This window comes from Odontesthes bonariensis, chromosome 2, assembly GCF_027942865.1.
Source record: "Odontesthes bonariensis isolate fOdoBon6 chromosome 2, fOdoBon6.hap1, whole genome shotgun sequence".
Taxonomy (NCBI): domain Eukaryota; kingdom Metazoa; phylum Chordata; class Actinopteri; order Atheriniformes; family Atherinopsidae; genus Odontesthes; species Odontesthes bonariensis.
The window spans coordinates 45,071,735-45,096,557 of record NC_134507.1 but is presented as its reverse complement, the minus strand read 5'-3'; the positions used below and the strand labels follow the sequence as shown (position 1 = coordinate 45,096,557).

The following is a 24,823-nucleotide window of genomic DNA, read 5'->3' as shown; positions in this document are numbered from 1 at the left end:
TTAGGAAAAATAACGAAATCTGTAGCTCCCTCTGAAGCCTGTAATCATGCTTACAAAAACCGAGCGCTCCCGGCTGTTTTTAACCAATCAAGTTAGGGTGGAGGAATCCTACCTGTCAATCACAGCTTGTGCACACGCTGCTGAGCGTGATTCTGCCCCAGCTTGTGTGCGCTCACACTGGTGTGAACTCACGTGCACAACCTCGTCCACAGAGGGGGAGGGGTTTGGGGGGCGATTCGGAGCTTGGTAGAGGTTGGGGGAGGGACCTGAAAGTTGTATCAGTTCGAATTTTCCGACTTTAGACTCGGAATTTTGAAAACCTGCCGACTGCAGCTTTAAGTGGTTTGCAAGATTAGCCAAACGCTGCTGAGGAAGTATTTGTGGTCAGCAGCTGCCAGGCACTGTTGAATATGTGGTCAAACCCCCCAGCTCCAGGTGAGCTTTCCTTTCTTGCGTACACTGCTGCTGACTTGTGTGCGTTTCATTGCTGTGTTGCAGATGGAGGATGAGGAGGATCCATTTGTTTTGGAGGACACTTGCATACTAAACACAGACAACATGGATGCTCATTCCTGCGACACCTCCTCCCTGGCCAGCTCTGACAGCGGAGACCCAGCATATCTCAAACGGCATGAACGCACACAGACAGATCCGCACCTCACACCATAAGAATGCACATGCATGGCTCTTAAAGCCCTTTTCAGACATGCAGTGTGGGATATTTGATCGATAGGTAAAGTGACAGCATGGGACCTAAAACTTGTGATCACTCCCTCGGCTGTCAGGAGTTAGTACTCTCATCAGACACATCAGCACTCATCAGGTCAGAGAACCGTAACAGTGAGTGGTTTTCAGTCCCAGGTACAGTATGTGTGAGCAACTTGGTCTGGCCCTCATTTCTCAATACATTTCCATAAAAGCAGGAAACAGCTGCAGAGAAACACTGAAACATGTTCCAACATGAACATAAACCCAGAATCTGAGGCAGAACCAGAGTTAGTTCAGTTCTGAGCAGCTTTAAAGTGAATATCTGCAGATGTTTCCATGGTAACAGCTGCAGAGATTCACTGAAACATGTTCCAACATGAACATAAACCCAGAATCTGAGGCAGAACCAGAGTTAGTTCAGTTCTGAGCAGCTTTAAAGTGAATATCTGCAGATGTTTCCATGGTAACAGCTGCAGCGATTCACTGAAACATGTTCCAACATGAACATAAACCCAGAATCTGAGGCAGAACCAGAGTTAGTTCAGTTCTGAGCAGCTTTAAAGTGAATATTTGGTCTGAGCTCCTTTCTCCTCCAACACAGCCTGAAGCCTCTCAGACGAGCTTTCTGTCCTTTCTTTAAGGAGTCTTCAGGAATAGTTCTCCAGGCTTCTTGAAGGACATCCCAAAGCTCTTCTTTGGATGTGGGCTGCCTTTTGTTCTGTTCTCTGCCAACATGATCCCACACTGCTTCAGTAATGTTGAGCTCCGGGCTCTGGGGAGGATTCATCCCTCCATCAGACCTGCTGCCACTGATTTTCAGCCCACTTCTTGTGTCCTTTGGCACAGCTCAGCCTTTTCTCCCTGTTTCCCTTCCTTAAGAACGGCTTCTTGACAGCCACCCTTCCATGGAGCCCATTTCTGATGAGGCTTGGGCCAACAGCAGATGGATCAGCTGAAGGTCCAGATGCATCTCTCAGCTCCTGTGTCAGGTCTTTGCTGGATTTTTTCCTCTTTCTTAAGGACATCACTGTCAGATCCTGTTCACCTGTTGTAGATAGTTCTTTAGGCCTGACACTTCTTCTTCTGTCCTCTACTTGTCCAGTTTCCTCAAATGTTTTAAGGACACACTGCACACCATGCTGCAGAAATCCTGTTTTCTGTCTGTCAAACTGTAACAACGGGTGGGTAGGCAGGACACGGATGCAGACTCAGAAACTGGGATTTATTCACAAGAAACAAAGTTAAACAAAAGGCGCGGCTGAGCCGGATGACAAAAACTTAAACTGTGGGACAAAAACATGACTATGGAAAAACAAAACAAGGAACATTACTGGGAATAACACTTAAATACACTTAACTTTACGTGAAGACGTAGCGTGGCATGAAGATCAGGTAAGGATATCAAACAGTGACAGGGGAGCCTGGAAACTAAATCAAATCAAATTTATTTATATAGCACATTTCATATATAAAACAATTCAAAGTGCTTTACATAAAATAAAAGCATTGCAGCAGGGAGTGGAAGAAGCATTAAAATACATAAAAGAATATAAAGAGAAACAAATAAAATAATAAAAATGAATTTAAAAACAAGCAACAGTCCAGATAAGTTCAAAGATATCGTGCAGGTTTCATGCATAGACACATGAGAACAGAAATGTCTTTAACCTGGATTTAAAAATGTCTCCATTTGGTGAAAGTTTAATCTCCACTGGCAGTTTGTTCCACTTGTTTGCAGCATAACAGCTAAATGCTGCTTCTCCATGTTTAGTCTGGACTCTGGACTGGACCAGCTGACCTGAGTCCTTGGATCTAAGAGCTCTGCTGGCTTTATATTCTCTGTACATATCACAGATGTAAAGCAGGCTTTTTAAATAGGGAACAGGGAGTGATTGGTGACCGTGTGCTGCTGGGGACAATGACAAACAGGTGACATGAGTGAAGCTGATGAACTGAGAGGGAAAAACAATGGCAAAACCTAACTAAACATGAAAAACCAAGACATGAAACAACCTAAAACCTGATAAAACATGGGGAAAATCCCACGGCCGTGACACAGACTGTGTTATCTTTGCTGTTTTTCACACATGCAGCTAAAGGAATGGGAACAAATGATGTGTCTCTGTGACAGGCTGCTGGGAACAAAGTGCCTAAAGATCCAGTTTAAAATGGCTTCTTTGCTAAGTTGGACACAACACTGGTTCATCCCTTGAGTTAGGAGCCTTTTTCCTGCCTGAATGGTTCATAGCTCAGAGTTAAGTGGCTTAACAAGGAAAAAACACATTCCTCTGAAGATGCTCAGGTTTACTTGCTCTGTCGCTGATTGGCTCATCCAGCCAGTATCTACTTTCACCTGGGGCCTGGCCGGGGGCAAACCCAGGTTCTAATTGTAAAATAGTTCTATTGAAAGGTGGCCACCAACCACATGAAACAAATGCCTCTTATTGTTTGCATGTTTCTTTTTGCTACTGTGTCTGTTTGATGGGTGCCTTGTTTTGACCTGTTTGATGTGTCTTTGTGTGGATCTCCTGCAGAAAGAGGAAGACCCTGGATCTGAATGCAGCAGTTCATGGCTCAGTTCTGCGACTCAGCCAGCTGAAGGGCATCTCTGCACAGATCGTTGCTGCTGCTGTAAGTCTCAGAACTCCCAACCCTTCCCCTCATGAAACATGTACATAACATGCACACTTCACACACAACTCTGGTTGCCAAAGTACAGAAATGCACACAGAAAAGACCAAAAACATTTCAACTTGTGTCTTTCCTCAGGACAAAGTGGATGCTGGACTGCCTACTGCAATAGTAAGTATTAGTTCTCAACGACCAGAGGCAACAGTGAATAGTTTGTGGGTAAATTCATGGACTTTTGGCTCAACAGTAAAAGATGAACAAACAGGAAGGGGGAGGGAGACGATGCTTAGTTAATTCTATGAATTGCCAGTTCTTTTGACGTTTTTTACAAGGTTTTCAAATCAGTCAAGTTATTTTTTAGCAAATTTTAAATTGAACTGAAATGGCATCATGATGGAGAAACGGCAAGAAAATGTGGGAGTATGCACATCTCTAGAAGTTATGTGAGCTTCTTAAAATCTTGTGAAGTGAGGATGCAGCATGAATGGAAAGCCCTCGGTATGTGTTTTCATGCCTCCACCACCCCCTCTGCTGATTTTCCTAAGCATCTTTTTTTGTGTGTGTGTGTGTGTGTGTGTGTGTGTGTGTGCGTGTGTGTGTGCGTGCGTGCGTGTGTGTGCGTGTGTGTGCGTGCGTGCGTGCGTGCGTGTGTGTGTGTGTGTGTGCGTGCGTGCAGACGATGGCAGGTGTAATCGCGGTGGGAACATCTCACGGTCTGGCTCTGGTCTTTGGTGAGTCTAATGGGCCCCGCCCTCCGTCTGCATTTGCATGCTTGCAGTGATATTAAGAATGTGTTCATTTCAAACTTTTTATAATGCTCATACAGCTTTAAACAAATCTAATAACTGACCAATTCCATTTTTCTGGTGTATTTCCCTTCATATTTAAAATGTTTTAAATGTATTACTGTTTTTCACAAGCTTATACAGTTTCCTGAGGTTTTCATGAAATGTCTGTGACTTGCTTTGGTAAAAAAAAAACAGAGACAGCTCAGCAACTCCTTTATTTTCTTTTCATGGTGTGCAGTGAACCACTGGATCTTAATATTATTAATATTATTCATTCTTTATTTTAACCAGCAAGTGTCTCATGGAGATGAAAGATTTATTTTGCACGTGCCTTGGTAGGCCTTTATTCTTAATTCTCATTGTTGATAGTTTGACTTTTTTCTGTCTATATTGAGACTGATAGTATTGAATAACCCTGAGACCACATTGATGTGCCATGAGAGAGCATACAGCAAATAACCTGAGAGCTCAGATCAGACAACAAACTGAAGCCTGATTTATGGTCGGTGACGCAAGACACAACGCAAGCCCTTGCGCGGTTGCAAGCCCCCCCTTGCGTGCTTGCGTGTGTCACCTCAATTTTCTAAACTTCACGCAAGAAGCAAGAGCAAGCCACTATCTACATCACATCTGGCGGCGTCTTCATCTTCCGGTTTCATCCCCTAATAAAAGACCGCTGTTTTCAAACGCCAAGGTAGAAAGCGAAGACGAAGAAGAAGCATGAATCCACTCGAAGAGAGACTTGCCGAAGAGGTCCTGGCGGTGAATTTCCTTTCATCGTAGTAGGCTTGTCATTGAAAAAACCCGCTGCTCCACCTACTGTCCTGGCGGTGAATCGCCACGCAGCACACGCAACCGCCGACAAAGCAAAATGAAGCATAAACGTCTCGAGCCATTAACGCAAGCGCAAGATGCAAGCGCAAGGGCAGTTAAAAGAAGTATAACTCAGCTTTCTGTTAAAAAGAAAAGCTTTTTTCTGTCACCCCTGCTGGCCGGTTAATGGCATTGTTCAGGACTCGTGTCATAGTTCCTCGACGATGCATCTTCTCCTTAAACTCTGCAGTTCTCTGTGTTTAGTCAAACTGCTGCTTATGTAGCTAATATTTCACCAATGTTTGGCTTTGTAATGGCTATAACTGTGCTGTACTGATGGTGCATTCAGTGACCAATCCTAATCAGAATTTAGTAAGTAAAGAGCATTATGAACTCATTTGATTCCAGAGTTAAGTGAACTCATGCCGTTTTAAAGCATAAGATGCTACTTTTAATGTTTTGTGCCTGTTAAAGAGATTTAGGGAGGCACAGTACCACATGGGGACATCATATTAGGGTAAATAGGGTAAGATGGAGCTCCTGCTGATACTGTTATTGAAGTGTCACACAGAATCTTCTCTGCTTAAGACAATACCACCACATGAGAACTAGATTGGATTAGATTCAACTTTAATGTCATTGCACAGGTACAGGCAACGGAATGCTCTGTGAGATGGCTGATGGGAGTCTTACCTGATGCCGCGTGCTCTCCTGAGACAACATTTCTTATATATGTCCTCAGTTGCAGGACGTGAGGCTCCAGCAGCGCGCTAAGTAGCATTCACCACCTTCTGCAGCACCTTTCTGTCTGCGACAGAGCAGTTCCCATACTACACTGTAATACAGTTGGTAAGGGTGCTCTCCATGGTGCAGCGGCAGAAGTTCTCGAGGATGTCTGAGGAGAGGTGGTTCTTCCTCAGAATCCTCAGGAAGAAGAGCTGCTGGTGAGCTTAACCAGGTTGGAGCAGTTTGTGTCACGGCTTGAGCGCAAGCCACCAAGAATACGGACTCAACTGCAGACTGTGTAAGATTCTACAGGAGGAGGGAGAGGGTTAGAGTGATCCTCCGTAATGGTGGGAGAAATATCCAAAAGGAGTAAATAATCCCTACTTAGGAGCAGAACGAAGTCTGTCAATGAGGGGAGGACGCTGGCTGTGTTGGTTTGGGATCCAAGTCGGTGGCCGGAGGAGCAGGCAGGTTGATGGTAAAGGCTGGCAGGGATATCCGGGATGAAAGGCGAGGCAGGTACCAGGAAACCAGAGGAGAAAGGAGTCCTAAGAGACACTTGGAGAATAATTTGTACAATGACTTGGAAAAGGCCGATTTACCTCAAAAGATTGTGAGACGATCTGGCGAAGACTGGTTGCTCCCGCAGCTCCTATAAGGACGTCTCTATGAGTGCTGATGAGGAACAGGGGTAGTGGCAGGAGCCACTCAGGCTCTCAGGAAAACCTGCTCAGCCCGCCCAAGACTCTAAACTAAAACAACAACAGCAGCCAAGCATGATGGTGACAGTTTGTTGTCCAGGAGAGATCCTGTGACATGTGGGTCCCCAGGAATTTGAAGTTGGACACACGCTCCACCACCACCACACCTTTGAGATGGATGGGCTCGTGTGTGTCGCCTTTCCTCCTGAGGTCCAGTGCTGGGAGGGGGAGGCAGGAGATGTGCCAGGACCAGCTGCTCGAAGCACTTTGGGATGAAGGGAGTGAGTGCTGCTGGGTGGCCATTGAGACATGTTGGAGTGGATTGTTTCCGTACTGGCATGGTAGAGGTGGTCTTAAAACAGGTCGGCACAACAGCCCAGGCCAGGGACAGATTGAATAACCCCATCGGGACCCCCGCCAACTCCACCAGATCATGGAAGGATAAGCCCTTGCATGTCATGTAATACATGAATGAATACAAGATTGAAGGAGGGGATGATTTTGAGAAGTCCCATCATTGGTTAGAAAAGGCTGGTTTGAAAGATGGCATGGAGGCACTAATCATGGCTGCACAAGAACAGATGCTGTGTACCAGAGCAAGAGAGGCTGGGGTCTACTCCAGGTGCAGGCTGTGCATTCAGCAGTGTTTCGAGTTTGAAGTTGGTTTGGTCAGTAACACAAGCCAACTCTTGAGATGAACTTAAATTAAGTTAACATAAATATCAAAACGGAAAAAGTTGCATGAAAAATACTTTAGTGTGGAGCAGAAATCACTTTGTTTACTATGTAACATCAAGTACAGCAGCAGAGGTTGACATGTGCAAAGAAGACAAAGAACGTGGAACACGATTAACAAAAAGACGAAGGAGACGAAAACTTCTCTAATTTTAAATCAACTGTTTTCCTCAGCTCTGGGGGTGTGATTTGTGCAGGTGAGGTGGGCTTAGGCTCCCATTTAAGCCAATGAGATGACTGAAAACTGTATGGCCTTCCAGTTCAAAGTTTAGTTCTAGTGTTAAAAATACATTGTTTCTACATGCTCTAGTCTCTCTAAACACTTATTTGTTCAGAGGGGTCTGAAAGATACATTAGTAATATGCAGACCAAGGCTAACAACAGTTATCACAAGTCTGGATATCCGCCTGAAACGGACCATAGAGACCATATGAAATGATACGGACAGTTATGTTTGTGGATAAGCTGTGACGCAAACTATCTAGTGTTAAATGTATAAAGTAAACCAGATAAACTGAAAAAGTATCAATTACTGATTTCGGATACGGATACGGATTGATAAATTGGGTCAAAGTTACCGTTCAGATCTCTCATTAACTTATTATTCTACATTAAATACTCTGTGACAGTGATCACCAGATGGCAACGTGGCTCCATGGAAAATTGACTCATTTTTCTAACTTCCTAATCCTATATTGTACGGTCTGGTAAGTTGTGTCAAAATGAAGCTTGGATCTCAATAAAAACCTTAAATGACCCGTACAAAGATAATAAGCATATTCATTTTCAATTCATTTTTATTTATATAGCGCCAAATACAACAACAATATTAACGTAGTGTCAGTAATAAACCTGAGGAGAAAGGTCCCTTTTGCTTTCTTTTTGCGCTCCTCTCAGGGGTAGGGAAGGTCCGCCTCTTGTCACCTTGTTGTCCCATTTAGAGGAAATGCAGTGTCAAGGAATCCATAATTTACCCTTTTTTTTGAGGGGGGAGAAACATTTGGTCCATCCTAAACCCACACCCCTCTTTATATTTCAGTTGGCTCTTTGTAAATTCAAGCTGATAGGATTTAACTCAAAAGTCTCTTGGCCTGGTTAGCACCAGGGTGTTAATGTCCTCACAGATACGTTTATGGCAGGGGGGGGTCTGAAGGATAGAGCAGTACTCAAACCATCTCAGAGAAGTGAGGTGGCGTTTATCCTTTCTCAGGCTGCTCAAGTTCCAAATCCACATATGAATCTTGGGTGTCTCTCAGTGCAGGGTTTTGTTGAATCTCCACTGCGACAAATATTTGTTATTTGTACAGTGAGGTTATTCTGAGTACTGGGCTGTGAAAGCCAAACTGGGAGAGTGGCTCCAACAGGTGTCAGGAACAACATCTGGGATCTCTGTCCAGAAGAGTGCAGTTAAGAACAGCTAAGATGCTGTTAGAACCTTGGCTTGCCTCTGGTAGACCACCTGAGTGCAGTTAGGAACAGCTAAGATGCTGTTAGAACCTTGGCTTGCCTCTGGTAGACCACCTGAGTGCAGTTAGGAATAGCTAAGATGCTGTTAGAACCTTGGCTTGCCTCTGGTAGACCACCTGAGTGCAGTTAGGAACAGCTAAGATGCTGTTAGAACCTTGGCTTGCCTCTGGTAGACCACCTGAGCTCGACAGCCCTCTTGGCACACTGCTTACCCAATAGGGAGTGAAAGTAAATGCCCCTAAATTGTCCCTAAATTGTAACACTTCTGTTCTTTTTGTAGTTGTTTCTGTTTCTGTCATAATACCTGGCAATGCTGGTTATTGTGTTGACTGTGTTTGAGATGGTTGTGTTCTCCAAATTGACCATTAGATGTCAGTTATTAAATGTTTGCATTACATCAGCCCGACACATCCAGAAGAGCTTTTTCTTGAGAAATGGGGAAAAACTGGGCAAAGGTTTCTGACACGTGGTCATTTTTCTGAAAATGGCGATTGCTATAAATGGCTCCCTTCATATTTTTTCTATTCTTGTTAGTGCAGCAATATGACTTATATATGATCTATAACCTTCAGTACAAGGAGAGTATGACTACGGAAAATAACACCACATGAAATGGTTTTGCTGGTTCCCACAGACGAACTGAATTAGTAAGTGGTCTTTGGTTTAGATTTAGATTTCAGCAGAATTGACTTATGTCTCTTTATACTGCTGACATAACGATGGCCGGGCAGGAAAAGGTATGACCATTCCTGTTCAGTTATGCTTTTATTTTCTTCATTATGTTTCTACATGGCTGAAGCTTCATTGTCTTTCTGCACTTTAGTGTGTTCCATTTATTTCAGAGCATGCGCTGTGCTTTTCTTTTTGTTTTTTACTAATTGCAGTTTAAGTTCTTTATTCATTTATTTATTATCATTTCTTCACTTGGTTCCAGTGTGTATTGTTTCTGATTGTTTGATTCTGTTATTGGATTGTTGAACTTTAGGTTCTTATAGCACAACTCTTTTTCTGAAAAAGTTTTTCCCATTTTCTTCTTCAGACACCAACCAGGCTTTGCGGCTCTGTCTGGGTTCCAAGACAACCGGAGCAGAGTTTGGAGCGGTTTCTGCCCTTAGCATCAACCATGATTGCTCACGACTCCTCTGTGGGTTTGCCAAAGGACAGGTAAATATTACAGATAAAATGACTGCTCTTTTGAGTCGGTGTGTATTTGAGTTTTTAAATTCAAAAGGGTGGAAAAAGGTTAGTCCACTCAGGGGAATCTTTTGTTCCATTTGTCTCGCCCTCAAAATAACTAGTAATCACCAATGGGAAATTTTGAAATGCTGACAGTTACTCAGGGATGTGAAAGACGGTACTGGAATGTGTCATGTTGATGTTTTGCCTTGTAGGGCATGGAAGGGTGTAACCAGCAAACAAGATGGCCTGTAAAAACTGGGATGTCTAGTGTGGGAATAATCAGAAGAGCTTGAATAAGAGCATCTGCACTTCTTGTTGTTGCCCTTATTCAAGCTCTCATGATTTCCTTGACCTGGATGACTGAGATCCTGTGGGATTAGATGCAAATAAATAGGCAATTTGAATAATTCTGTGGATGAACAGAAAATTAACTGTGAGTCCTAAAGTGACAACAGCACCTGTTCTTAGCTAGCTTTAACCACAGTGTTGGAATTGACAAATAAAGTTGAGTGTGTTAGCCTGATTCTTTCATTGGAAGCCCAAGAACACGCTGGAGAAATCTTAAGCTAAACAAAGTATGTATTAGTGGTGGGGGCTCTCCTTCGTCTTCTCCACATTAACAGAGAGATTGTTGTCTCTGCACCACGCAGCCAGTTGGCTCACCTCGCCCCTGTAGTTTGACTCGTCGTTGTTGTTGATGAGCCCCACCACAGTAGTGCCATCCGCTAACTTGATGCAGAGGTTGCTGCTGTGTTGGTGTGCAGTCGTGGGTCAGCAGGGTGAAGAGTAGGGGGCTGAGCATGCATCCTTGGGGGGCCCCTATGTTCAGTGTGATGGTGCAGGATGCGTTGCTGCCGACCCGGACAGCCAGTGGTCTTCCGGTCAGGAAGTCCAGCAACCAGTTGCAAAGTGAGATGTTCAGTCCTAGACAGTTTACTTTTAGCTTTACTGGCTCTGTCTCCTTCCATAATGAAGAGCTGTACTACTGCGTTAAAGGACTTGAATCTGTGGAAATAATCCGAGTCAAAGGGAGAGTGTTCAGTCTGCCCGCCATCTTCTCTATGGGCCAACCAGAAGTCCCACCTTGTCGATGTTGAGGTTTACTCTGTAGTATGCCAGTAAGGGTTGCAACATTTGTTTTCATTTAACCTGGCAAGCAGTCTCTGTCGTGTATCTTCTTCATATTTAATCTTGTGTGCTTTCTGAAAGCCATTGCTGTTATTGGGAAGTTGGTTGTAATTCCTGTCAAATACAATAATACACTATAATTTTTACCTATGGGAAAACTTATTACAATATATATATATATATATATATATATGTTTTGTATTATTTATTTATCAATACTTATTACAATATTGAAGATTTGTTAAGTTTTAAAATAGATATGATAAGGCCATAACATGACAATGTGGCACTGATGATATTGAACAAAAAATGTAATAGTTTTATCTCACAGTTTTTATATTTATGTTTGGTTCCATGAATAGATTACAATGTGGGATCTTGCCAACGGGAAGCTTCTTAGGACTATCACTGATGCCCATCCTCCCGGAACAGCTATACTGCATGTTAAGGTAAGTCATCCTCGCATACTGAGTGTCATATCCCTCTCTGTCCACAGGTTTCTTTAAGATCTGTCAGATGTTGAGTCGTTTGCCAAACAATCCAGCTGTAAATATCAGCCTGACCTTATGAATACCCTTCTTAGTCAGTAATCACTAAAAGCTTTATATGTGGGGAAGAATTTCAATTCTATTTGGAATTTATCATTTAGCTAATCAGGGGAGCCACAATTAGGGATATAATGCTGTTACAAAGATGAAAGAAGGCAGTCCTAGAAACCTGTTTTATATGTGAGTCAAAGGACAGATCCTGGTCAGAAATAACTCCAAGGTTCCTTACTGTATGACCAGAAGCCAAGGAAATACCATCTAGAGTAACTATATAGCTGGACAGTTTTTCCCTGAAGCGCTCAGGTCCAAAGATAACGACTTCAGTTTTATCTGAATTTAGAAGCAGACAGTTCTGAGTCATCCAGGTCTTTATGTCTTTAAGACATGCTTGTAGTCTGACCAACCTATTGGGTTCATCTGGTTTTATAGATAAGTACAGCTGAGTATCATCAGCATAGCAATGGAAATTTATGCCATGCTGTCTAATAATGTTACCTAATGGAAGCATGTATAAAGTAAAAAGAATCGGTCCAAGCACAGAACCCTGGGGAACTCCATGACTTACTCTGGTGTGTGAGGAAGATTCTTCATTTACAAGAACAAACTGAAATCTATCAGATAAATATGACTTAAACCAGCCTAATGCAGTTCCTTTAATCCCAATAACATGTTCAAGTTTCTTTGAATGCAGGCAGTAAAGGATAATGGTAACTCAATGCTGTGTGAACAAAAGATGCTGCCGAGGCAGGAATAGCAAAACTCCAAACTGAAAACTAACATGTAACAAAACACCTTAGAAAACACAAGATGGATGGACTGGCTGACTGATTAATAGGGGGGAGCTACGAAGACACATAACTGACTGACTGACTGACTGACTGAGCAAAGATGGGAAAATGTCAATCTGGCACTGAACACTGAAAACCATGAAACATATATACTAGGATGGATGATTAGGTGAGTGGATGCAGGTGAATAACAAGAACAGGGAATAAATGGCAGCAGTGGACATCTGGGAGACATAGGTAACAAACAGTAAACCAGTGTGAGAAACTGACCACAGCAAAGACTAAAAGCTAAACAGAATCCTGAAGAACTTAAGCGAATACTAGCTAAATTAAGGCAAATATCATCAGCAAATCTGGGGTGGCTCAACAAAACCATAAAAGCTATAAACCATAACCATAGAAGCATAAAGTTCTGAGTCATCCAGGTCTTTATGTCTTTAAGACATGCTTGTAGTCTGACCAACCTATTGGGTTTATCTGGTTTCATAGATAAGTACAACTGAGTATCATCAGCATAGAAATGGAAATGTATGCCATGCTGTCTATACATGCTTCCATTAGGCAACATTATTAAAGTGAAACAAATCGGTTGTTTTATTTAATTCAGTTTTTTTGGAATTATAGAGAATAAGGTTTTTTTTATTTAATACTCAATACAATGTTTATGTAAAGTTCATTCATAAAAATGAACAAACAATTAACAGACAATAGATACCAAAAGTAAGAGACTGAGCAACAGTGTAAAATAAATGCTGACACAAGAGTTTGGAACCATACCTGGACAATTCCACCCTATTTCTGTCCCCTTTTCTTTCCGTCTTTTTGTCTCTGTAGTTCACAGATGACCCAACTCTAGCAGTGTGCAACGACAGTGGAGGATCTGTATTTGAACTGGCTTTTAGGTAAATTGCTCTGCTGACCAACCAATGAGGCATCCATAAAGTTGACAGGAGTGTTAACCTAATTTATCCATCTTGGCTCAATTGTACATGCATTTTGAAAAGGAAAGTCTACCTTCTTTTAGTTGGTGATTTGTTACTTTTGTTTCCAGGAGGGTGATGGGGATGCGGTCATGTGACTCTCGATGTCTATTCAGTGGTTCTAAGGGGGAGGTGTGCTGTATTGAACCTTTGCGGACTCCTCCAGACTTTAGAGATCATCCCATCACACATTTTTCTCTTCTGGCTATGGCTTCTCTTACCAAGGTACACAAACACACACATTTCCAAATAGCTGGAACTGCTTGATAAAGATCATTCAGATAAGTGGGGGGTTAATCTGGTAAAACATCTTGTAGTCTCTAGCCCCCTGCCACTGGCCAGCTGTGAAGCATGAACGTGCTACAACTCATGAACACAAGAGAAACAAATCGTTGTGAAGAATACAACAATCCAACCTTACTGAAATCTTGTAACTTTGCTTAAGAGTTAACCAAAGACTCTTTTCAGAGTTTTGGTTGGAACTCATCTGAAAATGGAACAAGACTGGCAGGGAGAACATCTGGGCTTTTAAGATCATTAAGATCAGATTTATTGTCATGATACAGAGAAATACACGAAATTACTCCTCAGTATTTACCCCATCCAGGTTGGCACCTGTTGAACACACACTCTTTTCATGCAGCAGCAAACGGTAAGCATGCATAAATCGAGTTGAAGCACGCATAAACCCAGTTGAAGCACACATAAACCCAGTTAAAGCACGCATAAACCCAGTTAAAGCACACATAAACCCAGTTAAAGCACACATAAACCCAGTTAAAGCACACATAAACCCAGTTAAAGCACGCATAAACCCAGTTAAAGCACACATAAACCCAGTTAAAGCACGCAGAAACCCAGTTAAAGCACGCATAAACCCAGTTAAAGCACACATAAACCCAGTTAAAGCACGCAGAAACCCAGTTAAAGCACGCATAAACCCAGTTAAAGCACACATAAACCCAGTTAAAGCACACATAAACCCAGTTGAAGCACGCATAAACCGAGTTCATGTAGACACCTTAATCGGACAAGAAATTGGATCGGATCGGATTAAGACTCCGAGATAACTGGGTTGAAAGTCACTCTAAACCTGCTTGTAGACGCTGAAGCACGTGGTGAATCAGACTTTGCGTTCTGCGCATGCTCCAGATGTTTTCCCGGGGTCGTGACCCGGAAGTCAAAGGAGACGATATTCCTGTTGTTATCGCCGTCAGAAAGAAAGAAACAACGCGATGGAGAATGCTCCGTTGGGCATCGAGTTTGTGCAACAAGCAGCTCATCACAGACCAAATGTAGAGGGACGTAGCTTCATCTTGCTCTGCGTTCTCCATCTTTCTCTAATGCCTGAGTTTGTTGTTGTTGTTGGTGGTGAAGAGGTCAACAGGAAGTGGCTCTATTAGCAATAGTTGAAATGGGTACAGCTCAGTGTTAATTTCGTCAGCTTTTTTTAATTTAGTCTTAGTCTTAGTCACAATGTCGAAGATCAATTTTAGTCTTAGTCAAATTTTAGTCATTTTAGTCAACACTGTACATAATAGAACTTCTCCACACACGGCGGCATGATCAATCATTATCATGCAGGTTGTTTTGTTGTCCTTCGCGTTGTAAACGAAATGGCTCCATACATCCAGGCGTTGTTTTCGCCCAGCTCCAAGCCGAGCCCGACGCCATGACTGGACTGCAAAGTTGAACTAGCTACGGTTGAGCCGCGCGAGGCACTGTGGGACAGGCGCCGTGCAGGGACAAACAGGGCAACAGCGTGTAATCTTCTATGAAGTTCAAGTGTAGTGAAGACACTGGGCTAAATTATATCAGGCGTTAGTTCAGGGGTTAACACAAAGTTCACACCCGGGTGCCGGCCAGAACACCAACTTAAGGCCAATCAGACTTCCAGAGGGTCCAAAGGAAGAGGCAGGTTAATGATGGTTCAGGTGATTTATTTCCCTTTTGTTGCAGGCAATAAGGTAATGTGTGTGGTTTCCTATCAAAAGAACAATAACAAATACCCAAATGAATAAAGAATAAGCTCTTTCTCTCTAATAAAGGAGTACTGAAATTACTACATCTCCATTTGCCTCTAATTCCCACTATCACAGTCCTAAACACACTTCACCTGACTTATTATTATTAAACACATAAACAACATCACATGGTAACATTACGTAACACTCACTGAAAACATCACACTGAGTCGGAGCGGTAACAACAGACACGTGACGTGATGTACACTCAATCAGAGGCAGGTGAGCTAAATGCTACAACTAGCATACACATGGCGAGTTACACATCAAAGCAACAGAAGCTACGGCTGCAGCAACCTGAATACATTACATAAACAATATATACAGCCATACTCACATTTCATTTACGCACACACCACTTGCCGGGACATTAATCAACAGTTCGATCTTCCCTCTGTCGACTCATCAGAGCACACACCTGTTCTAACCGAGCACTGACAGTTACGCTACATGACCAGCAGGGGGCCGCTCCGCTCTGAACTGACCAACACAATACATCAATAAACGTAACAAATCTCAACTTTGGAGCCTTTTCTACATCAAGAAACACTTATATTAACAATTACAAATTACAAATTAATTATAAACTATTACATTGTTTAATGTCCATTCGTCCATGGCATGTAAATTTCGTCTTGTCTTAGTCTCGTTAACGAAAATCATTTTATATTCTCGTCATGTTTTTATTTTCTGGAAGCATTTTTGTGCGTCATCGTCTCGTCATCGTCACGGGAAAAAGGGGCGTTAACGAAATATTTTCGTCATCGTCCTGGTTGACGAAATTAACACTGGTACAGCTAAAGTTGTTCTGGCACAGGACAGAGGAAGCACAGCCGTATAATTTTGGGCGTGGAGTATGGAAATTTACTATCCTCGTGCACGTGCACTTAAATACGCACGGGTGGGATTCATCATTTACGCAGGTCGTTTACACACTTTTTCCGAAGTTAAGAGCGTTTGTTGAATCTGACGTGGCGTGTTCGTACGAGACCTTCGTATGAAAAAAGTGAGAGAAATTTAGAATAAAAATACGAAAATGTTCTTGCACGAGGCCCAATGACTCCAAGCAAACTGCTAAAGCAACACTCGGTGGTTTAAGGGGAAATGTTCACTTTTGTTGAATGTTTTAGTCAAAGCCCAGACCTCAATCAAACTGAGAATCTGTGGCATGACGTACAGCAGAACATATCAAACCTGAAGGTTACTATGAAAAATGAACAGAAATTCCAGTGGTTAGATGTGGCAAGCTCACAGAGACGAACCCTGAGAGACTTACAGCTGGAACTGCTGCAAAAGGGGGCCCTACAAAGTACTGATTTTTGGGGGGTGAATACATATGCACACACCTTTTTTTCCACCTCAAAATAAGTTCTCCTGGCAATTTGGACCAGACTATGGTGCAAAAGAAAACTTTTTTTAAAAGAAGGGGGGGAGGGGGGGGTATACTTTTGCAAACCACTGTAGATTACAACTGTTGTTGGTGTTGTTGGAGACTAAATCATGACTGAAAAGAAAGTTTATTTTTGCTTTTTGGTTTTCTCAATCAGATTCTGGTCATTGGCCTCAAGCCCACACTCAACGTCTGGATGACTTTTCCCTACACCAAGGTTTGACTTTCTATTTGTTTGTCCTTTTTTTGTAAATGAAAGCATTTGGACATTTGGATAGATCAATACTGAATTGAAAAGATTAATTCTGTGTTAGCTCCGCATTCTGTATGAAGAATATCTGTTGTTGTGTATTTCTAAATGCATATCAAGTCATCTGAAAATGAAAGGAACTATCAAAACGTGCAGCGTTGTGGTATTTACAAATGCCAGGAACAGAGTTATGATCAAAATAGTTACTAGTTTATTGAACTTGTCCTGTGTTGTAGAAATGAAATCTCCTTTCTCAGAGGAGATGGGTAACATTAGACTGGAGCCTCCAACACTTGTCTTCTGAGCTTTTTTTCAACCAAAGACCTTATAAGTGAGTGTTTCCAACGCCAAGGTTTGAGAATGAGGAAAAAAAACTATGTGAAGATAAAGAAATCATTATTTAATGGATGTTACTGATGTTGTTTGTGGGATCTTTTGGAGTCACTCTCTCAAATGAAAGAAAGCTGCTCCTGAGACATATTTAATATTTGAATTAGAAAATGAATGAAAAAGTAGAAAATTACAGGTCTACCAAGATTTTATGTAGACTTTAATGTTTATAAGACAAGCTTGCAGCTTCAGTGACTGACTGGGTTTCCTCAGGTTTCATAGATAAATACAGCAGGGTGTCATCAGTATAATAGTTTAGATGTACATCATGTTTCATGATCATATTTCCCAAAAGGATCATGAATAGAAATTGGTCTCAAATCAGAACCCTGTGGAACACCAGAACTAACGGAAGATACATCATGTACCTGTACATTACAACCCCAACTCTGTTAGGGACAGCAGGTGGTAATATTAAAGATACTCAGATGTAAAGATGTTTTTTTTTGTATAAATTTTTTTTTAACAGTGGACATAAAACAGGGAAATTATGGCTGGAAGGTGCTCCTCAAACAAACGAATTATCAAAACAAATTAGACTTACTTAAGTTGTTGAGCACTTGGAAAACAAAGAAAAAAACAAAATATCTCTCCAACTGCTCATTCTAACCAAGCCAAAATACCAGAGAGAAATGCCTCCCAATCCTGGCATAGTCCAGGAGAACACTAAGGGTACAAGGTGCAACAAACACCTCGCCCAGCCTAGGGAAGGTAATTTAAACATCAAAATGGGCCAACCACACAATACTAATAGGGGATGTCTGAAGTATCAAAAGCTCTGAGCCAAGGACAAGCTGTTCTCTAAATCCCAGTTGCTACCAAATTAAGGTTTGAGGAGCTTTTAAAACTGGAGGCAGGTGACAGCAGTGGTCGTGGTTGGTGAAGGCCGGGACCCCGTCCAGGCAGCCAGGCAGCCCGTCTTAATGTGTTGCAAGACAGTAGAGAGGGCCAATCCTTGTCGTGCACCGAAACACCAAACTTTATATAAAAAAGAAGGGTGATCATTTTTACACCAGAGGCCCTGGGCAGTAACACTGTACAAACTGAAATCTATCAGATAAGTACGAGTTAAACTAGTCTATAGGAGTACCCTTGATCCTGAGGACCCGTCTTTATAATAAAATGTTGTGGTCAATGGTATCAACTGTGGCGCTAAGATCTAACACAACCACCACAGAGACAGGACTGTGGTTAGAGTCCATAAGAAGGTCATTTGTAAATTTATGTAATGCAATTTCAATACAGTGGTAAATTCTAAATCTAGACTCACTTTTCTTTCTTTTTAATTATATCTTTATTTGGAACAGACAGAAGAGTACATCCATATGGCATCAACAATAGAGCAGAGATAAATGCCATTCGAGTTTTTTGTTTTAAATACAGAAAATGTGCAACATCAGTCATCAGGGTCCATAAGTCCAAAGAAGGTACAGTCACAAATCGGGTAACGGACCCTGTTTGATCTTTGCAGATCCCACTTTCCTGTAATAACATAAACTGCGTGACATTGGTATTAGAGTCGCATTAGTGGGCTAAGCTTGCAAAGTACCAAGCAGTCACTGCAGGACCAGCAGTTATGACCAGCAGTAAGAACATAACATGTGTAAATCATGTGACTTTATGAATGAAGGATATCAACCTGTTATTGCAATGTCCCTTTAACAACTTTGAAATAATAAGTGAAAGTATTATGAACAAACTATAGACTATAGAAGGGTTAACACATAGCTTGGATTTTCAAACAGTAATTCCTGCACCCCACACACTTTAAAACCCTCAGAATCTTAGCTTTACTGTTCGATGAGTCAGCAATTTACACCATTCACTGATTGCAACAGGAACTTTTATCAGGGTAGCATCCTAATGAAAATACTGTCCTTTACTATGCTGACGTTTAAAACATCCCAACACACACTCAGGATAGAGCAGGGGCTCTTCTAGTCGAGGCGCTGTTAAATGATTAACCAGAACTTAAACATTAGAAGTTCTGTTGTAGGCAGAAGGCTGGACCCTCTCAGTGCTGTGGTGGAACAACGGATGAGGAGGAAATTAGATTCTGTTTTGGAGAACAATAAACATCCTCTCCACAGCATCCTGCAGGACAGAGGAGCAGCTGCAGTGAGAGGCTGCAGGACTGAGAGCTTCAGGAGGTCCTTTGTCCCCACAGCCAGAAGGCTTTATAACAGTGACTGCTGGCATGTTCTTCTCAAATGTATTTATTTATTTATTTATTTATTTTTTACGATTATTATTGTTCTAATATACAATCATTGTAAATATTTAAAAAAAACTTTTTTTAGCTACTTGACTAATTTGAATAAAGTATTTTTCTATTCTATTCTATTTCTATGATTAAAAAACTGTCCACAGTCCAAAGGACTGCCCCCTGTTGTTGTCTGCACCGTCATGTGATTTGCACTCTGCATCCTGTGACAGCTGACGGTGGGAATTAAACCAGCATATTTTACCACATGACAGAATGTTTCTATGTATTGATGTAAACACAACGCCAATATAGTTCAAGAGATAGTTGGTCTCACTGCCATTTCTAAGGTGTATCCTCAGTGCAAATTTAGAAAAAAATGTCACTTGCTTCTCTCAAGGCGTTTCATTACTATCACCTTCACTTGTATGCAGATGATACCATTTTATATTGTACTGATGAATCTGTCATCTAGCAATGAAAAAATTACAGCAATCATTCAAGAGACTCTAAGTTGTGCAAATGTATGTGAATAAAATATGTTTATGTTGTTTTCAGAAGTGAAGAGTGCAGTAACTCTTACTTAACTCCAACTAACATAGATAGATAGATAGATAGATAGATAGATGACTTTATTCATTCCCGAAGGGAAATTAGTTCGTCATCCAGGGATTGGGATGGGATAAGGGATGCATTTTTGTGAGAGCTGCAGAATATAAATTAAAGGTTAATCAATAAATTCACATTCAAATATTATGAGGACAATCTGATAAAGAATCTAACTTTTTCTAATGTAGTAACAGATCTACTTCCCATGTTTTGTGAGAACAGAATTATTGAAGCGGTGATGCTGCTGCTTCCACTCTCAGCCTCCTGTAGTCTGGCTTTCATTCTGTACATTTCTGTGCATCTTTAATGAAACAGTAGGATGTTCCTCTCTGGCTCAGAGACACCAGAAACATTCTCAACTGTTCATCTGTGAAGCCCTCATTGGAAAGTTACCTTCAGGTCTCTACTGACTTTGGAAAATCTACTTGTAACTTTAATGCTCCCATCCTGTGGAACTCCTTGCAGAGCACATGGAAAATCAATGATTTGATTACCGAAACACTTTCAATGAATCATTTGGCTGCTGTCTTTATGCTGTCTATATGAATATTTTTGCAATTTTCATCAAATCTTTTCTCTTGATAAATTGATTGTGTGTCCTTTTGTTTTGCATTCTTTTCTTAATTTTTTACAGTGCACTTTTATAGTAATTATTGAATGTTACATGTGGTTTGGTATTAAATATATTACTTTCTTTGTGTTTGAGGACCAGCCATCAGGGATTTTCCAGTTTAGATAAGAGGAATGAAAAAAAGAGTATTGGAATGTAATCGGTCAGTTCCGATGTGGATTCCTGTTCTCTCCGCTGATCTGAAGAAAGGTGTCGGCGTAGAGCAGATTTCCCCTCTGCACAGTGAACACTTCCTGCTTGGCAGTGCCATATGTCAGCTCCATGATCACTGTTGTGCTGCACGTTTTAAGAGAAGTGCATTTCTAATGTGATGTGTTCTCCTTGAACAGTCGGATCCATCCAGTGTCCCTCAGCTGGCCTGGCACTTTGTTCCTGTTCAGAAAATGGTCAACCCCATCCTGGCATTCTGTAAAGGAGACACAGTCCACTTCCTCCTGGTATCTGCTCAACTCCTTCTTATCCTGTTAATGCAACGTGTACCATAGACTCCATGCCTTTTTAAATTGTATTTAATAATCTATCTGCTGGGGTCGGTTTTTATCTTAGCATTACCTTTTTTATCTTGCATACTGTGGATATGGATTTAGGTAAATGTTCTATTTCTGCCATGTCTGCGTGCTGACATGTTTTTTTTAGGGAGCTGATCTTCCTCTATCTGATTTGTTCAGGTTAAGAAGGAAGAGATGGGCACCATCCATGTCATCAAACAAAGACAGCTCCACCTCAGCTGTGACATCATTAGCCTAAATGTAAGTACCCAACTGTGTCCATTTGGTCAGTTTTTTTAAAGCATCTCTGTCACTCACACATGCAGAGCTTCCGGAAAGTATTCCCAGCGTTTTGTTACAGCCTTCTTCCCAAATAGTTCAATGAATCTTTTACTCTTAGTATTCTACACACAATACCCCCAAATGACAAAGTGAAACATGTCTGTTTCAAAGTTTTGCAAATTTAGTCAAAATCAAACCAAAAGATAAAACATTTACAGAAGTATTGACAGCGCTTGGCATGACCATCAAAGTGAGCTCAGGCGCACCCTGTTTCCACTGATCACCCTTCAGAGGTTTCTACAAGCTGATCGCAGTCCAGCTGATTGGTCATGATTTGGAAAAGCACACACTGTTCTATGAAAGGTCCCATAGTTGACAGTGCATGTCAGAGCACAAACCAAGAAAATCAAGTCCAAGGAATTGTCTGCCGACCTCGGATCGTATCGATGCGCAGATCTGGGGAAGGTCCCACTGAGCACAGTGGCCTCCATCATCAGTAAATGGAAGAAGTTTGGAACCACCAGGACTCTTCCTAGGGCTGGCCCCACGTCCACTCTGAGCGATCGTGGTAGAAGGGTCTTAGTCAGGGAGGTGACCAAGAACCAGATGGTCCTTCTGACAGAGCTCCAGCATTGCTCTGTGGAGGGAGGAGAACCATTTCTGCAGCACTCCACCGATCAGGCCTGTATGGCAGGGTGGCCAGACGGAGGCCACTCCTCAGTAAAATCCCATGCCAGCCCACCTGGAGTTTGCCAAAAGGCCCCTGAAAGACTGTCAGATCATGAGAAATAAAATTCTCTGATCTGATGAAACAAAGATTGAACTCTTTGGCCTGAATGCCAAGTGTTATGTGTGGAGGAAAGCAGGCACTGCTCATCAGCTGGCTAATGCCATCCCTACAGGGAAGCATGGTGGTGGCAGCATCATGCTGTGTTTGTTTTTCAGCAGCAGGAACTGGGAGACTAGTCAGGGTCAAGGGAAAGATACACAGAGACATCCTTTCTGATGACCTGCTTCAGAGCGCTCTGGACCTCGGACTGGGGCGAAGGTCCATCTTCCAACTGAACAACGGCCCTGAGCACACAGCCAAGATAACAAAGCAGCGGATGTCCTCCAGTGGCCCAACCAGAGCCCAGATGGGGGCCAAGCTCCAAGCATCATGCTGCTTCAACAAAGCGTTGAGCAGATGCTGTGAATACTTCTGCAAATGTTCTATTTTTGTCTTTATTTTGAATAAATTTGCAAAAGTTTCAAACAAACTTGTTTCCCTTTGTCTTTATGGGGTATTGAGTGCAGAATGTTTGAGGTAAAAGATGAATTTAATGGCTGTAACACAGGATACTGTGGAAAAACATAAACCTGAACGATATCAATAGTGTAGGTATGTTTATTTGGATATCAAGGTGTGTCAGATTGTTTCTGTATATTGTTGACATGTTGTCCACATAAATAAACCCATGTTGTCCACATAAATAAACCCATTTGTGAATGCAGACGTAATAAAGCATAAAAAGCTTCTTTCTGGAGTGTTGTCAGCAGGAATCGCCCTCTCCACTGGTCTTGACTGCAACAACTTGAAGAAGACCTGTAACATTTGGATATGATATGAGAGAGAAGTGAAGGCAGCAGTGAGCGCCCGTGCTGCTAACCAGTTGGGTTCTCTTGAAATGTGGGCTGATGTCGGGGAAATGATGTGGAGCCGTCTGTGTGTCTCTGCAGTGGATTAACAGCCGGACTCTGGTCCTGGTGGACAGCCACGAGAAGCTGCAGGTTGTGGACCGACCCACTCAGGAGGTTTTGGAGACTCTGGACTTGGAGCAGGTGCAACTGGTCTATAACAGCCGACATTTCAAATCACTGGCCACCGGAGGAAACGTCTCTCAGGCTCTGGTGAGGAATGAGGAGGTGGAGGATGAAAAGTCATGTGTTTGTGGTCAAAGATGAGACCCAGTTCAAGATGAATACTGAATGCAGCGGTACTGCAGGATTTGAAAGGGAAGAGGTTAGTGATCATTGATGATGATGTCATTCTGACCATGTCTTCAGTGACTTGTGATAGTCCTTCTGAGGTGAACAGAGGGGCACTTTTAAAGCAGTGCAACCCAGAGAAACCTCAGCTTGAGCAGAAACGTCGGGTTGTGTCAGTCTGGGCTCACCACAGGAAGTGAACTTGTTCTGATTCTGTTTCTGACAGGACCCGTGTGTGTGTGTGTGTGTGTGTGTGTGTGTGTGTGTGTTTCAGGCTTTAGTTGGAGAGAAGGCCTGCTACCAGTCTGTATCGAGCTACGCTGGACAGATGGTGTGTTTGGGCACTAAGGTACTGTTTGATCGGTGCTTGATCAGAAAGTATTTTGTTGGATAAATTCCATCAGGAAACAAAGGGTGTGTTTTAGCCTCCAAAAAGCTTTCCCCCGCCTGGGTTTTTTACTAACTGATGTAAAATGTAAAAGGGGATCAGATCTGAGTTCCTGGTTCCACTGCAGAAAGAGAGGATTAAAGTGTCTCAGCTAACACAGCTGCAACATGTGAGGCCTCAAAGCCACACACACAGCCAAAAAGCTATTTTTTTCTTTTTTTTTTGGGGGGGGGGGGCTTATTTGAAAGTAGGTAGGCAGGACAGGGGGCCGTAAGAGTGCAGGAGAGGGGCCCAAGCTGGCGGCAGTGAGAAAGCACAGACAGTGTAAATGCTTTTTCCTTATCCATGACACACACAGCAGCACAATCACTTATTTAGTGTCCTATTTGCAGTGGTCTTTGATGTAAAGATCATCCATCTCATTTATGTGAAGGCAGAACTGATGTCTGGGTATTTGTGAAAAACCGCACCGAAGTCTTGATTCAAAGTTTACACTCAGTGTTACTGCTGTTCCATTTTCCACATTAACCAGTCTGATGTTTTCCATGTGAAAAGAAATCTGTCAACTTGTGTTTTATAACCAACACTCCTTTTAAGTAGCAACAATTTGTGTGAAAGTTAGTCTTTGTCTCATTCTTTATCATCATTGTGTGCTTTGCTTTGCAGTCAGCTCACATTATGGCTCTGAGGAACTGGAAAGAGGTATGTGTGATGATGCTTTTCATATGCATGAGAGAGAACCTGAGTCTGAAGCTGTAGATCTGTACAAATGAGCCATTCTGAAGAAACCATTTAGTGTTGCAGGGTTATCTTCTGCTGCATGGAAGATCATGGTTTGTGCAAGACCCTGAGGCCCACTTTGCCTCCCAGCTGCTGATTGGTGCTCATCTGTATAGGGTACATGCAACACAAAGTAAAATGCATTAATGTCAACATACAGATAATCTCATTTCCCTTCATGAAATAAAAGCATTTTTTTCTTTTCATATTTATTGTTGCTGGCTGTGG

The 24,823-nt window shown here is 42.1% G+C and overlaps 1 protein-coding gene across 3 annotated transcripts in view; it reads left to right on the top strand.

Moving 5' to 3' along the window:
- vps8 (VPS8 subunit of CORVET complex) overlaps positions 1 to 24,823 on the top strand; it is an 89,135-nt gene that overhangs the window by 5,045 nt on the left and 59,267 nt on the right. For 2 of the 3 annotated variants that reach the window (XM_075482305.1, XM_075482297.1), the window contains 14 exons: positions 499 to 629; positions 3,243 to 3,339; positions 3,478 to 3,510; positions 4,016 to 4,070; positions 9,609 to 9,733; positions 11,239 to 11,325; positions 13,047 to 13,114; positions 13,264 to 13,417; positions 16,764 to 16,823; positions 21,019 to 21,126; positions 21,358 to 21,438; positions 23,179 to 23,349; positions 23,702 to 23,776; positions 24,482 to 24,517. In XM_075482305.1, coding sequence (XP_075338420.1) covers positions 499 to 629; positions 3,243 to 3,339; positions 3,478 to 3,510; positions 4,016 to 4,070; positions 9,609 to 9,733; positions 11,239 to 11,325; positions 13,047 to 13,114; positions 13,264 to 13,417; positions 16,764 to 16,823; positions 21,019 to 21,126; positions 21,358 to 21,438; positions 23,179 to 23,349; positions 23,702 to 23,776; positions 24,482 to 24,517 — 1,281 coding nt within the window. Of the gene's footprint in view, positions 1 to 498; positions 630 to 658; positions 824 to 3,242; positions 3,340 to 3,477; positions 3,511 to 4,015; positions 4,071 to 9,608; positions 9,734 to 11,238; positions 11,326 to 13,046; positions 13,115 to 13,263; positions 13,418 to 16,763; positions 16,824 to 21,018; positions 21,127 to 21,357; positions 21,439 to 23,178; positions 23,350 to 23,701; positions 23,777 to 24,481; positions 24,518 to 24,823 lie in introns of those variants that run through there. The other variant, XM_075482313.1, reaches the window with a different exon arrangement.